Source organism: Rattus rattus, chromosome 13 (genome assembly GCF_011064425.1).
Source record: "Rattus rattus isolate New Zealand chromosome 13, Rrattus_CSIRO_v1, whole genome shotgun sequence".
Lineage (NCBI taxonomy): Eukaryota > Metazoa > Chordata > Mammalia > Rodentia > Muridae > Rattus > Rattus rattus.
In genome coordinates this window covers 20545974-20561487 of record NC_046166.1, presented here as the reverse complement: position 1 = coordinate 20561487, position 15514 = coordinate 20545974, and the positions used below count along the sequence as shown (strand labels likewise).

Below are 15514 nucleotides of genomic sequence, written 5' to 3'. Positions count from 1 at the left end.
GGTCTTTTGAGACATGGTTTCTCTGTGTTGTCCTGGTTGTCGCGAACCTCACTATATAGACCAAGCTAGCCTCAAGCTCACAGAGATCTCCCTGCCTCTGCCTTCCAAGTACTGTAATTAAAGGCATGCACCACCACCACCTAGCTAAGATTTGCTGTAATTTAGAGGTCTAACTTCGTGTGAAACATTCTAAGAACAAAAGGAAGAGGAGAGCTACCTAGAGAATGTATTGCCTGTGGCTCACACACTCCATGGTGTCTTCGAACCCTCCACTCTCTGGAAACGGCTGGAGACAGCACATGTTGCTGTTAGGATAGTAAATGTTTCCCAACTTAACTTCCTTTAAAATTCTGTTAATGGGGGGCTGGGGGCGGGGAATAGTCCTTCCTTTAAGTAAGTCTGATTGTGTTCTCATAGGAAAACCTTAGATAAATACATAGTAATCATATATTTAAAGAAAATGGAAAAACTCAAAACCTAACAGAAACCATGCCTTATGAGATCTATGTGTTCTCCATGCAATGTTCTCCAGGAGCATAAACTTTGAACTTGAACCAGAACTCCTGGGTGCTAGTGCACCCTGTCTTTCCCATCTTGGCCAAGTCACTTGAGACATGATGAAATTCAGGAATTTCTACATAAGACTTCACTTGTGTGAATTAAATACACCCACAGGCTCCCTAACTGGACAGGGACTGAGAGCAAGGGCTGGCAGTCAGATTGCTTAAGTCACAGTTAAGGTCATCTCTGTCTACTCTATCACCAGTGGGACATTGGGCACTCTCTTGCAACCCACGGCTTGTTTTTTTTTTTCTTCTTCTAAAAATATTTTATGTGCATGTGCAAACGGTGTTTGCATGAATTCAGGCACACGTGTGTACATGTGCATATGGAGGCATGAGGTTGATCACTCTTTCACCTTATTCTCTGAGGCAGGGTCTTAGAATCAAACCCAGAGCTCACTCAGAAGATCGCACCTCTGCCTCAGAAGGCTGCATTTTCCAGGCAGGTCACCACACCCACCTGGCGTTTATGTGAGTTCTGGTGCTCTGGGCCTTCATGCTTTGTCCTCATGCTAGCACAGACCCATGTTCCTCTTTGAAAACCTGCTTTAGAAAAATCAAGGGTGTTGTTGCCATCGGCTTCTTGTGAATGTAAAACCAAATAATCCTTCCAATTTCCTTTCCTGTAGGGGGAAGAGATTTCTCAGACATCGAAAGTAAATTTGCCCTAAGGACCCCTGAAGACACAGCTGAGGACACTTGTCATCTGATTCCTGGATTAGCAGACTCTGTGTCTAACTGCCACTTCAACCACAGCAGCAAGACCTTCGTGGTGATCCATGGATGGACGGTAAGAGTGGTTCTGGAGCAAAGAGTGATCAATCAGACCTCAGCTGTTGGAAAGTCACCATCTGTATTTGTCTGCTCTCTGACAGCTTCCTTCTAAACTTGAATAGAGGCGATCTTGGTTCATGGTAGCCCCTATAGTCCCAAGTTCATGAGTCCTTCCCCTAGCTGGTGCCCACCTTTGTCTGCTACCCTTGGATCATTCATGGAGGTAGAAGAAGAATGTTCCACTCAACATTAGATAAGGATGTGTTACTGTTTCAGGAAGCCAGTAGAAGCCTGGCATGATCCTGATATACACAGGATGAGCTGCCCCAGAACCAGGAAAAGATTTGTTTGTTCATTCGTTCATTCATTCATTCATTCATTCATGCATTCATTCATTCATTCATGCATTCATGCAATCTCGCATTCGTTCACCAAAGGCTCTTTCCTAAAGTCATCTGTGAGAGTAAGAGGAGGCCAAAAGAGCTGCTCAGGTCCTTCTTGGCTGTTCTCCAGCCCTGTGATGTGATCATTTGTCCTCTCTAGGCCTCAGCCTACTGACCTAGGGTAAAACAAGGGGCTTCATATAGACTTCACTAAGGCCCCCATGCTCCCCAGTTACAAACTTAAGGGAGCTTATCAGAGAACTGCCATGGAAGAAGGCTGAAAAACGTTCTTATGAAGGTAGCTCAGGCTATAAAGTGTTTGTCTTGAAAGGCACAGGACCTGAGTTCTATTCCAGCACTTAAAAAATAAATAATTAAGGGGTTGGGGATTTAGCTCAGTGGTAGAGCACTTGCCTAGCAAGCACAAGGCCCTGGGTTCGGTCCCCAGCTCCGAAAAAAAGAAGAGAAAAGAAAAGAAATAATTAATTAATTAAAAAACAGGGTATAGGGGCATAGCCTTATAATCCCAGGGAGGTGCAGATGGATCTGTGCAGCTCACGGACATGCCAACCTAGCTTCTTGGCCAATTTCTCATCAAGAGTCCCATCTCCAAAAGCAAGGTGGACAGCTCCTGAGGAACAGTGCATCAGGCTGTCCCACATGGACCCACCCAAACACACCCATACACATAAAAAGGAGAGGAACAAAAATACAAGCTGTGGTTAAAGCTACTTGTTTAAAACATTCACAAATAGCCCCTCCCAAGTATGCCAAAGAGTTGCTTTCCATGGTCCTGTTCTGCGAGTATTTCAATTTACTTTTACGATTTTCAATTCCTAGTGAGCAGGTTGCATTATACATTAAAAATAATTTATATAAAATAGATGGTTAAAGATGCATCGTCTTCCTATTCAGAGGCAACTTTTGAACGCTATAGCTATATATCAAATTCCAATGAGAAGAATTAGGTAAAAACAATATACACCCAATACAGATATCTCTTCCCACACACTGAAGTGGTTTTGTTATTGTAATCATTTATAATCTCTACGGATATGTTGACAGCAGAATCCATACAGATGCTTCTGTTTTTAAGATATCATTTACTAGACTGAACCTAGTATGGTATACAGCATATGATGAAAGTCTAAGTCCTAACATAACATAAACTGTGGGTTATGTTAGATATCTTTATATTTGAGGTGTACATAGTGTATAGTTTCATAGTGTATAGGTGTATAGTTTCAATGTACATAGTATGGCCCTTCCCAAGAAGTTTAAGCTCACTTACGCATGGGAAGCAACCGCAAGTCTCAACTCTCACACATCTCAGTCCGACCCCTGAAAGAATTCGGTGCTTTAGAAAGTTGCAGAGGGGCTGGGAGACTTTCCTTCTCTTAGGAAGATCTCATGACTAATGCGGTGTCTAGCATAGTGCCAGATGCTGCTCCTGCTCCTACTGCCTCACAAAATGCACCTGTGTTCTTCAGGTCACAGATCGTGGTGTTTTGAGTGCTAGCCTCAGGCGAGGTTGATCAGGCCAGCTGTGTTTCCTTATCGCATGACTTGCCTTGTCTGGAACCGTAATACAGCCAGCTGATCCTGGCTTATCTGAGCAAACGCTGGCTGGGTTCAGTCAAAACACCCGCTACAGGCAGCAGAGTGGGTTCTGGTTCAGAAAGCTTGTCTGACACAGGCTTGTACGTAGAGAAAGCTAGAAAACAAGACCTTTTCTGAGTAGAGGACAGTGTGCGGCCTCCTCAACTCCTTGTTTCTTTCAACTTTATTTCATGTTGAATAAAAAAAAGGGTTGGATGAGTTGCTACTGAGTTAATTCAAGTACCCAACAGTGTAGGTAAGTTGGTCACCTGCCCTTTTCCAGACGGCCTAACTTGGAAACATTGATATAGAAAAAGGTACAGCAGAACCTAGAACAAACAGCTTATCAGAGATAAGCTTCCAGGTCACCCAAGGGCACAGACTCAGGGAAGTCAGGGCACTCTTCTGTCAGGTCAGGAGAGCTGCCCACTCCCACTGGAGCTTTGCACTAGCTGGGTTTCACTGGGGCTAGGGGGTGGGAGTCAGGGCAGTTAACACTATGCTCTGGAGAAATGACACCGTCTTCTGATCTTCTATGGGAGCTGCAAAAGGGAGTCAGTGCGGTGGTCAGGAAGGGAAGAGAATAGGACCAGCTGTCCAGAAGGACAGTCTGCATGTGTTCAGTTAGTTCCTTCAAAGACATGCTCTCAACCCCAACTTGAAGTATCCTGGCTGAGACCTGTTCAAAGAGGCTTACCTGGGTTTTTGGTGGGCTGACATCAGCTGCGTGTCATTTCTTCTTTGCTTTCTCTCCATGCTGAAAATAGTTGTAGACCCACAAGGAGATCAGAACCAGACTGGTCACAAGTGGGAATGTATGTGGGAGCTTTGAGCTGTTCTTTCTGTTACAGGTGTCCCAGGAAGGCTGACGTTAGTTTACAGAACTGATTAATAGGAGAGGTATAACCACAATCCATATCTCTCGAACTGGCCTTGCCCCAACACAGGGCACAGAAACTAGGTGAAAAGTCATCTAGTGTAGGGACTGACGTGAAGTTCATGTTTGGATTTTTTAGTCTAATAAAGGCATAAACAATAAAGCAGGAGTCTAAAAGAACTCATCATTTAAGTGTAAAACTCCAGATGGAGTCATAGATTTGGGTATCCAAGGGTCCCTTTGCTCTGTTGGTTTTTGTAGGTCTCCATTAAAAGCACATTTGCCAAAGTGTTCTAAGTTCAACAAACAATTGGTAGCCTTTACTGTGGCTGCAATGTGACCTGACCTTAACATCCTTAACAAATAGTTTGCAAGTGCAAACCATTCTTTATAAGTACTGCATTTGCATCTCTTAAAAATAATCTTCCTTCTTCTAATTATGCAGTTTTGAATGTTGAGCCTTGGGCCTTCTCTGCACATGCAAGCCAAGCACTTCGCCACTGTACAATGGCCCTGGCCATCTTTCCACTTTTCTTTTTAGGACAGTCTCACTAAGATTCCCCAAGGCTGATCTTGAAATAATTCTATAACTGAGGCAGGTCGTGAACTTAACCTCTATTATTCTCCAGAGCTGCCAAAATCAGAGATTTGTCCAGCAGGCCTGATCTTTAAATCGACTCTTCTGGGAAACATTTCCTATCGAAATTAAAAGTAATTAAACCACATTTCTTTTCTAAAAGTTTATAATTTGGCTATAAATGTTTAATACGTTGACCCTGAGCTTTTTTTTAAATAGTGTAAACTGTTAAAGTCTTACTAATTGATAAAACATAACTTTTTAAAGCAATATAATTTCCAGTCTGCTGTTCCTGAGGCTAGCACTCTCCCTGGTATACTCATATTTGCCCTGGAAGGGGTAGGGATAGGAAAGTGTCAGAGGGCCCCTTGAAGTGTGACTTCTCAGCCTGAGCCAATGGACTTCCATGATAGTTTGTATTTTTCATTTCTCATAGATGTTTGTCATTTTGTAATGAATTATAGTGAGAAGAAATCCTGTGCTGTCTTTTTTAGGTGACAGGAATGTATGAGAGTTGGGTGCCTAAACTTGTGGCTGCCCTGTACAAGAGAGAACCTGACTCCAATGTCATTGTAGTAGACTGGTTGTATCGGGCCCAGCAACATTATCCAGTGTCTGCCGGCTACACCAAGCTGGTGGGAAATGATGTGGCCAGGTTCATCAACTGGTTGGAGGTAAGACTAAGAAGAAGGAGCCTTCTGGGTGTAGGTTAAGACTCTTGGTTATAGCTAGACGCATGGCTGATTTATTTTATCTTATTGCCTTTTCTCTAAGAGCTAACGTGTTTTCTGAAGCATTTCAAATTTTCACAAGAGCATCTTTAAGTTGTGACAGTGTCTTAGTTTGGGTTTTATTGCTGGGAACAGACACCGTGACCAAGGCAACTCTTATAGTGGACAACATTTAATTGGGGCTGGCTTACAGTTTCAGAGATTCAGTCCATTATTACGACAGAAAGCATGACAGCATGCAGGCAGACATGATGCTAGAGCCAGGAGCGCCTAACTTGATCCTAAGGCAGTCCAAAGGAGACTGGCTTCTTCAGGCAGCTAGGCGGAAGCTCTCTTTGCCCACCTGGACAGTGACACACTTCCTCCAATAAGGCCACACCTACTCCAACAAGGCCATACCTCCTCCAACAAGGCCACATTTCCTAATAGTGCCACTCTCTGGGTCAAGCATATTCAAACCACCACAGGTAAGAATGACAAAATTAGACAGCCAATAAATCATCCTGCCCTGCCCTGTCTTTTGATATTTTAGTGGACAGATCTGCTGGGACTAAGAACCAAGTGGGTAGCATAAACAAAAGCCCTGCTTGTTAAGACAGGAAGGATGGCATGTTCAGCCGCCTCTGCCCCTCAGCTGGCTGGCATGTGTATTTGTGTCCTGCTTTGACTCTTGTTAGAATACCACCCTTTAACAAAATAGTTAACAGTGTTTGACTCTTAGAGTAGCTCAGATCCATAGAGTCACCCTCCTGGCTTGGGGCAGGGATGAACTGAGACAGAAAGAGAGCTGGGTGGACATAGAGGACATGAGATAGGGTCCGGAATTGAGTTGCCTACAGATTTTTTCCCCCACTTCCTTCTTTTGGGGACCACATGCTGGGAGTTAATTTTAAGGTTTGTTTGCTTGTTTTTGTTTGTTCACTTGTTTTGTTTTTGTTTGTTTCTGAGCTAAATAGCTAAAGATCTATTCACTGAAATATCAAAAGATGTGGCAGGGCTGGATGATTTATTGGCTGTATAATCTAGTTATTCTTACCACAGCGTAAACTAGTACTCTCATAAAGAGTTGTATCAGCCAGGGAATCAGATGCAAAAATCTATGCTATGTTTATTGGATTAACCACCAAAAAACAAAAGTTCTTTTCTTGGCTTTTTTGCTAGTCACACAAAATGAACTTGAAAGAACCAGGTTGCTTCCCCGGGTCAAGCTTCTTCCTTGTTGTCTTAGTTAATTTTCTATTGATGTGATAAAACACCATGACCAAGGCAATTTAGAAAACAAAGCATTTAATTTGGGGCCTAGGGTTTCAGAGGGTTAGAGTACTTGACCATCAAGGCAGGGGCATGGCAGTCGGCATATGGGCATCACATATGGGCTTAAGTGCTCACATCTTAAGGTACAGCCACTGGGCAGTAAGAGAATCTGGGCAGGGTATGGGCTTTTGAAACCTCATAACCTACCCCCTAGTGACACACCTCCTCCAACAAGGCCATACCTCCTAATGCTCCCCAAACACTTCCACTACTGAGGGCCAAGCATTTAAATACATGAGTCTCTGGAGACTATTCTCGCTCAAACCACCACACCTGCTGATGCAGAAAACGGAGTCATACATGTCTGGGGTCTCTTCTCATTTTCTTTTGTCTGCTTTAGTCATGGCTTGGCTAACTTCAAGGAATAACAGGATGCAGGATATTAGGATAAGCAGATAATGTGCAAAACTTTAAATATACACTTATATATTATATCACATTATATACATGCATACATCTACTATGTAGTACATATTTATAATATATATTTTTTAGATGTTTGAAAAATACACATATATTTTTAGATGTTTAGAAAATTTCCTAGTTTCAAGTTGTCATAAAGGAAAAAGTCTCAACACCACAGAGTATTCGTGTCTTTTAGCTATAACAAGAAGTCACTAAAATTCATTTACAGTAGTGCCAATTTTTTTAAACCAACATTTATGTTCATTTTTACTACTTTTAGTTTTGATGTTTGACTAAGAGCTACATCAAAACCTTTTTCATTTATTCTCCCCAGGAAGAATTTAACTACCCACTAGACAATGTCCACCTCTTAGGGTACAGCCTTGGAGCCCATGCTGCTGGCGTGGCAGGAAGTCTGACCAACAAGAAGGTCAATAGAATTACTGGTAAGAGGCATTTTGTTGTTTCGTTTTGTTTATTTATCACAAGAAGCAATGTGACCATCATTCTGAAAGAGAATCAGAGCTGCTTCCATTAGATACCCATGTACATGCTGTTGGGAACTTGTCCCCAGTATTCATCATCTCTTGTTTGAGGATAGCTTTCAATCTACTGACGGTGGCACAGGAGTAGACAACAGCATTAAACATGAAGACCGACACGTTCCTCTGAGAAAGAGTTCTCACCTTCCTCTGTTCCATAGATGTCTCCCTCTCGAATAGCACCAGGGAGACTAAAAAGGATTGTTTCTAGAGAGCGTTGGAATAAGACAATCATCTAGAAAGTGGTTATAAATGGTTTGGTGTAGAGAGAGGTAGAAAAGAATTGATCAGTGAATGATTGTAGGTCTGAGACCTTTAATCTCAGAAATAACCTACAAGAGGATATTAGGCCATTAGGTGTGAAAAATCTCTGTAGACTGGCCAGTTGAAGAAATGCATGTTAGGCCTGATGGTGCATGCTTGTAACACCAACACTCAGAATGTGAAGGCAGCAAGTTCAAAGCCACTGTCAGCTACAGTGTGTATTTAAAGCCATTCTAGTAATGGGAGCATCTGGAGAAAGGTGGAGGGTGGGGGAGACTTAAATATGTGGGCCACACTGGCGTACATCTGTAATCACAGCACTGTGGAATTTTAGGCAGGAGAACCGAGAGTTTGAGGCTAACCTTGGAGGATGAGAAAGAAGGAGAGAGAGCAAGAAAGAGAGAATGGGTGAGATTCCATTTTAGAAGCAGCTTTTTTGACTCTTAGCCACTGAAAGATCCAATCTTGGAGCTGATAGGAATTTCAGACTTCCAATTACACCCCGAAGAGCAGGTGCTGATGCGAGGATTGAACTTACTACAGACTTTAAAACTCCATGCGACTCCTTTCTTTCCCCCCCAAGGCTTGGATCCAGCTGGGCCTAACTTTGAGTATGCAGAAGCCCCTAGTCGCCTTTCTCCTGATGACGCGGATTTCGTAGATGTCTTACACACATTTACCAGGGGGTCACCTGGTCGAAGTATTGGGATCCAGAAACCAGTAGGGCATGTTGATATTTATCCCAATGGAGGCACTTTCCAGCCAGGATGCAACATTGGAGAAGCCATTCGTGTAATTGCAGAGAAGGGGCTTGGAGGTGAGTAAACTACAAGTCACTTAAATGTGAGTCTTGAGGCTTAGGTCCCGATGACCTTGTATCCTGTTCCCTGCCTCTACAGTATGTCGTTTCAATACACACACTTGTGGGGAGGGAAGATGGCTCAGTGGGTAAAGCACTTGCCATGCATGTGTAAGGACCTAAATTTAGATAACAGAACCCACATAAAAGCCAGATGCACCAGTGTTTGCTGTAATCTGGACACAGTGAAGTGGGAGGCAGATAGGAGATTCCCTAGAATCAGACAAGGTGGAAGGCAAGGACACAGTTTGTCCTCTGACCCCTCAACTACTAATTTAACAATTATCCCCCTTATGGTGTGGTTTCTGGAACTGTGCTTTTAGGAGCCCCTAGAAGTGGTAGACATTTTCAATAAAGGGAAGTTTGTGTTAAGCTAGAGGGAATTAAGTTCTCCCTCAGGTGTCGTCTATTATGGCTTTATAAACATTCATAAATATAAAATGGCAAGGGTCAAAAGTTCTTGTCAACTTCTAATGGTCAACTTGACAGTTAAGGAGGGGGATGAGCAGTTGCCACCAAGAACACATCCTAAAGCAGAGCCTGACACCGAGTCTGACCTCGTGCAAGGCCATTTCTGGAGAACTGCAGTTTCCCATGTCTCTTTGCCCAGATGTGGACCAGCTGGTGAAGTGCTCACACGAGCGCTCCATCCATCTCTTCATCGACTCCCTGCTGAATGAAGAAAACCCCAGCAAGGCATATAGGTGCAACTCCAAGGAGGCCTTTGAGAAAGGGCTCTGCCTGAGTTGCAGAAAGAATCGCTGTAACAACGTGGGCTATGAGATCAACAAGGTCAGAGCCAAGAGAAGCAGCAAGATGTACCTGAAGACTCGCTCTCAGATGCCCTACAAAGGTAAGCTGGAAGCTGTGGGAAGGAGGGGAAATTGTTTAGTGCCGTCTCTGTTATCATGGGCCAAGTCTGTCTATTAGAATTGTTAATGAAGTGATGTTACTAAGACCGGAAGCCTCACTTGTGCCTCTGTTAATACAGAAGGGTTTTCACTAGTCCATTTCACCTAGCTCTTGATTCCCACACTAGCAAGACCCCAGCGCTCAGCCTTGAATTTGCAGCCAGCCTTCTCTGTAGCTGTGACCAGCCATTAGTACTGAGAGAGAGCTAATTTGGAACCATCACTCTGAGATTATAAACTCTAGTCCTTTGGCCCAATTCAGTGTACCACTTGCTTTTGTAAATAAAGTTTTATTTGAATATGGTCAGACACATTTATTTCCATATTATCTAAAAAAGACCACGTAGCCAACAAAGGCTAAATTAGTTGCTCTCTGGAACTTCATTGGACATTTGTCACTTCTAAAATTTGCTTTACACAAAGTCACAAACCACCAATTCAAATCTTTCAAGTGTCTTAGTGGGGGTTACTATTGCTGTGATGAAATACCATGACCAAAGCAACTTGGGGAGGGAAGAGTTCTTTCTGCTTACACTTTCACATCACTGTTCATCATCAAAGGAAGTTAGGGCTGGAACTCAAGCAGGACAGGAACCTGGAGACAGGAGCTGATGCAGAGGCCAGGGAGGAGTAGAGCTTAATGGCTTACTCAGCCTGCTTTTTTAAAGAACCCAGGATCACCAGCCCAGAGGTAGCACCACTCACAATGGGCCTGGCCCTCTCCCATCAATTAAGAAAATACTCTACAGACTTGCCTGCAGAGTGATCTTACAGAAGTATTTTCTCAATTGGGTTTCCTTCTCTAAGATGACCGTAACTTCTATCAAGTTGACATAAAACTAGCGAGCACATTAGGGAAGCAAGAATGCCAAGTTATATGTCCATCTGGCCATGAACTCATTTCAAACTTGAACTTAAAGCTTGACCAAAAGACATACGTGGGGAAGGAAGGTTGTATGCTAAGATACATCTGGTGTCAGAGACTGATTTTGGACAAACTGCCTTTGGCAGAGCCCTGGTTGAAGCCTGAAGGAAGGGCACTTATTAAATAGCTTTCCCAGATAAAATATGTCTGTAGGTACACCAGGTGGCCCAGATATTGGAGCACATGGCATTCAAAGAAACCTTGAAGGCTGTGAGAGAACTTTCTCTAACTCTAGAACCGTGTGTGGCATGGAGGAGACCATACTCTAGAAATGGAGAGGCTTACACGGGGTCACCCAGGCTTCTGTCTGGACTTCCTAGAGACACAAAAGCAATCCCTAGCACCAGCCTCTCCTGTGGTGACCTACAGCACTGCCTTAGACACCAGATGATTTATCTTTAGGTTTGAGTAATCATGGGGTTTGGTCGTTTGGTTTTTCTGTTTTTGTTACCTAGCTATTTACTTTCATTATAAAATGAGCTATGAGGATGGCATAGTTGTTCGTGCCTGTAATACTCTGCCCTTGGGAGATACATGAAGGAAGATCGGGAGTTCAAGGACATCTTCAACTACATAGTGATTTTGAGGCCAGCTGGGCACACATGCACACATGCACACACGCATGCACAACATCACTTAAAACAAAGAGCTAAACTTAATATAGATTATCACAAGAAACCACAATAAAATGTACTGAATTTTTTTTTTTAGAAAAATAAATATCCAAAGTAACATCAAAATCTAGTTTTGATCTACTCTTTGCCATTAGAGTTAAGGATGTTGGGTCTCAGCATAAGAGAAATTCCATTTAATAGATAGCAGTGTAATAAAAAATATGCATCGGAATCTTGGGGTACAGAAAGTAACCCTCAGAATGATCCCCACCTTGGTCACAGTAACTGTGTTTGTACTCAGGGTTTTGGCAGATAAGTGGGGTAGAAAAGGAAAGAGATACGGAAATTCCTGCTTCCTGATGGATTTCCTAAGTCAGGACAATTTGGGACCTGGCATTGTAAGACAGACCTCAGGGCTTTTCTGGTTGTTCACAGTAATTCACTGTATTGTGTGTGCCACGTGCCTCATTGTGTGGATGGTGAAGGAACAGAAGGAGATGGGGCTGCGGGTGGTACAATGTACCCAGGAAATGGCAAGAAACAAGGCCACACACAGTAACAGTAACACAGTAGCAAATACCAAATATGTTTGGCACAGATGTTGAAATATAGGGTGGCCAAGGTAAGGGGAAGTCACAGAGAGCTTCTGGGTGTGTTTGGTTGGCAATTCAGACACAAGTTGGGTCACTCCCATGCACTATAGCCACACTGAAAAGCACATAAGGTCTGCATCACTTTCAGCAAAAGCTGTTTCCGAAGCACTTCAGGTGCAATAGGTGCACTTCTTGTTTGGGTGCTCAGAAGACATGTTCTGTGCGTCTGCATTGCTCGATCCTCTGGGAACCATGTTTTCACGAAGACTGACATGCCTTGTTCCGATGTCCTCCCCTACAGTATTCCATTACCAAGTCAAGATTCACTTTTCTGGAACTGAGAATGACAAGCAAAACAACCAGGCCTTCGAGATTTCTCTGTACGGCACAGTGGCTGAAAGTGAGAACATTCCCTTCACCCTGTGAGTATCTCTGGGACTGTCTCCAACCTGTGGCTAGGTCACAGCCTTGTTCCTTGCCAGAACCCTTGACCTAGGAAACAGAGGTGCTCACTATTCCTGACCTCCCATGAAAAGAAATTCTAGTTTAAAGAGATTAGAATTTAGCTGGATATGGTAGATCATAGCTTTAAAATCCCAACACTTAGAAGGCATAGATAGGTAGATCTGTGTGAGTTCAAGGCCAGCCTGGTCTATGTAGAGAGACCCTGTTTCAGCATACCAAAAGAAGAAAAGGAAATTAGAATTCAGAAATGGAGATCTTGCACCATTTTGTAAGAAAAAACACTGCTTTCTAATCTTTTATATTTGTTTACTCTATACTTTGTATTTTCCTTCAACATTTCAGGTCTTTTTTTTTTTTAAAGAAGCACTGATAAAATAGATAAGTTCCCCAAAAAAGAGTTATGAAGTAGGGATGTGGCTGGGAGGTGAGCACTTACCTATCATTTGAATGTGGTCCCAGTATCGCCAAGAAAAAAACAAAAAACAATTGTAACAGGAAGTCAGTTTACTAACATACACAGATAGATAGATGATAGATAAGACGAAGATAGATAGATAGATAGATAGATAGATAGATAGATAGATGATAGATAAGAGATAGAGATAGATAGATAGATAGATGATAGATAAGACGATAGATGATAGATAGATAGATAGATAGATAGATAGATAGATAGATAGACAGACAGATATAGAAAATAGCATAAGTAAAATGCACATGGCAAAGTATTACTCAGTTTTGATTAGAGAAAATGTCATGATACCTTTTAATAAATCCTAAATAAACACAGGTTTTAAAATGCACAGTGACTATAATGTGACTGTGCAGAACACACATCTACTGGTTGTATCATTGGTTGCAAAAACTTTCCATGCAAGGAAGACAGCGAGGAAATAATTTTCCATAGCTATGGTTACAAGGAATAAGGTTTCTTGTACAATGGATCCTTGAAGAAATACTCAGTGGAATGTTTTTAAAATTTTAAGTGTGGCATACTTATTATGGAATACATACCATCAGCTGAGTGCTAATTAACACTGAGGCAAAGGTCATGTGAGTTATGCTTCATCATGGCAGTAAAATCAATACGGATTCTAAAAATTAGAGTTCTTGAAAAGTAGGTAAACATGATTGTCATAAAGCGAAGAAGAGGACTGAATATATACTTCGTAGTCAAGGGAGCACATGTATAAGATAAAAAGAGATACAGGAAACTGGCAAATGGTCTTTTCCCCTTAAGAACTGTACTAGTTCTTAGTATTAGGAGGAAAAGGGGGGGGGGTGCAGGATCTTAAGCAGCCAAATGCTGCTGACATTCATCTCCGACATGTTCTGCATTTTTAAAATATCATCCAAACAATAAAGCTATTTACATTTAGGGAGGAGAAAAGGCTGATTTCTAGAAGTAACCAACTTTGTGGAATTTTCACTCAGGCCAGAGGTCGCCACAAATAAAACCTACTCCTTCTTGATTTACACGGAGGTGGACATCGGGGAATTGCTGATGATGAAGCTTAAGTGGAAGAACGACTCCTACTTCCGCTGGTCAGACTGGTGGAGCAGCCCCAGCTTTGTCATCGAGAAGATCCGAGTGAAAGCCGGAGAGACTCAGAAAAAGTAATGGACCTGAATGTCCTCTCACCCATTTCGCACAGACTCTGTCAGTGTTTGGGGGGGACCTTTCGGGAGCCTTCAACATGCACGTGGAATGTTAGGAACCCTCCTTTTCAATCCTGTGGGACTGAGCTAATTATTCCAGAAATGATTCAGGAATATTCTTTCATGGCCACACAGAGGAATTTATTGAGTACCAATTACACTTGCACACTTGGAATGGAAATGTTTGGACTTTTCTTTCTTTCTTTTTTTTTAATCTATTTTTGCCCAAATATAATGAGATATATAGGAGATGTGTATTTCACAGTCCTACACACAGTCTGAAGGTAAATTGAACCTTTTCAGTGACTGCAATTTGACTCCCACACATCACCTCAGGTCATAGTGTGAAACTTCCAATGTGTGCCATCTTTTTGGTATTCAAAAAGATTGGGATTTTGGAACATCTGGGAATTTAGATTTGGGGGTTAGAGATGCTAGCCCTGAACTGGTCATGATGATTTTGAATGAGAGCTGGGATCAGAAGTGGGCAATCTACGTATTCTTCTAGGACTATTTCTTGCAAGCACAAAACAGTTACAAAATATAGAACAAATAATTTGCATAAAGAGCCCTCATAGAATTAAAATGTTTACACACTTGTCCAGGAATTTTGTGACCATACCATTGATAGGAATAACTCTTTAAGGTAGAATTGAGAAATTTGATAGTAGTAGTAGTAGTAATAGTAGTAGTAGTAGTAGTAGTAGTAGTAGTAGTAGTAGTAGTAGTAGTACTAGTCGTCATCGTCATTTACTTTTATACAAAAACTTGTAAGAAATGCTACGGATAGAAAAATTCTACATAGCCTCTGTTCCCAAAGCAGTTGAAGGCTGACTCCCTGATTCTCCTATAGCAGTCCTAAGAGGTGGTTCTGTAACTCCTCTGCTGGTCAGACCTGAGAGGCAAGGCACCCTTAACTATTGGAAATATCAACGCCCACTGCAGCTACCTAATATGGTTCCATGGATGTGACTGGTCTTGACCCATCTGAACAGTTGTTCTTATTGTTCTGGGTGGCATGCTCACATCTACTTTCTTCCACAGGGTCATCTTCTGTGCCAGGGAGAAAGTTTCTCATCTGCAGAAAGGAAAGGACGCTGCAGTGTTTGTGAAATGCCATGACAAGTCTCTGAAGAAGTCGGGCTGGTGAGCATCTTGAACCGAAGCTCTTTAAGCATGCTCTTGAAGTGGCATCTGCCTAGCTCTTTACCCTGCAGCTTCTCTAGTCACTATCTTTAGGGCTTCTCTCTTAGTCCTTCTTTCTTATCTCATGCTCACTTGCTTTTTTTCTTTCTTTCTTTCTTTCTTTTTATTTTTTAAGTGCTACTTTTCCTTCCGTACTGTGCTGACATTCATCCCAGACACACAAGTTAACTTTTACTTCTTGAACCATCCACAAGCCCTCACTTCAGCATTTCCCACTACTGCAAGTCTGTTAGCTACACAGATGCTATCTGAA

At 42.3% G+C, this 15514-nt stretch overlaps 1 protein-coding gene across 1 annotated transcript in view; it reads left to right on the top strand.

Annotated features, from left to right (window-relative positions):
• The window catches only part of Lpl (lipoprotein lipase), a 21576-nt gene extending 6362 nt beyond the window's left edge, over positions 1-15214 (top strand). Inside the window, exons 2-9 of the mRNA XM_032919259.1 lie at positions 1193-1353; positions 5268-5447; positions 7558-7669; positions 8613-8846; positions 9499-9741; positions 12233-12353; positions 13831-14013; positions 15100-15214. Of these exons, the coding sequence (XP_032775150.1) occupies positions 1193-1353; positions 5268-5447; positions 7558-7669; positions 8613-8846; positions 9499-9741; positions 12233-12353; positions 13831-14013; positions 15100-15205 (1340 nt within the window). The 3' untranslated portion in view covers positions 15206-15214. The remainder of the gene's footprint in view (positions 1-1192; positions 1354-5267; positions 5448-7557; positions 7670-8612; positions 8847-9498; positions 9742-12232; positions 12354-13830; positions 14014-15099) is intronic.
• The last annotated feature ends 300 nt before the right edge of the window (positions 15215-15514 follow it).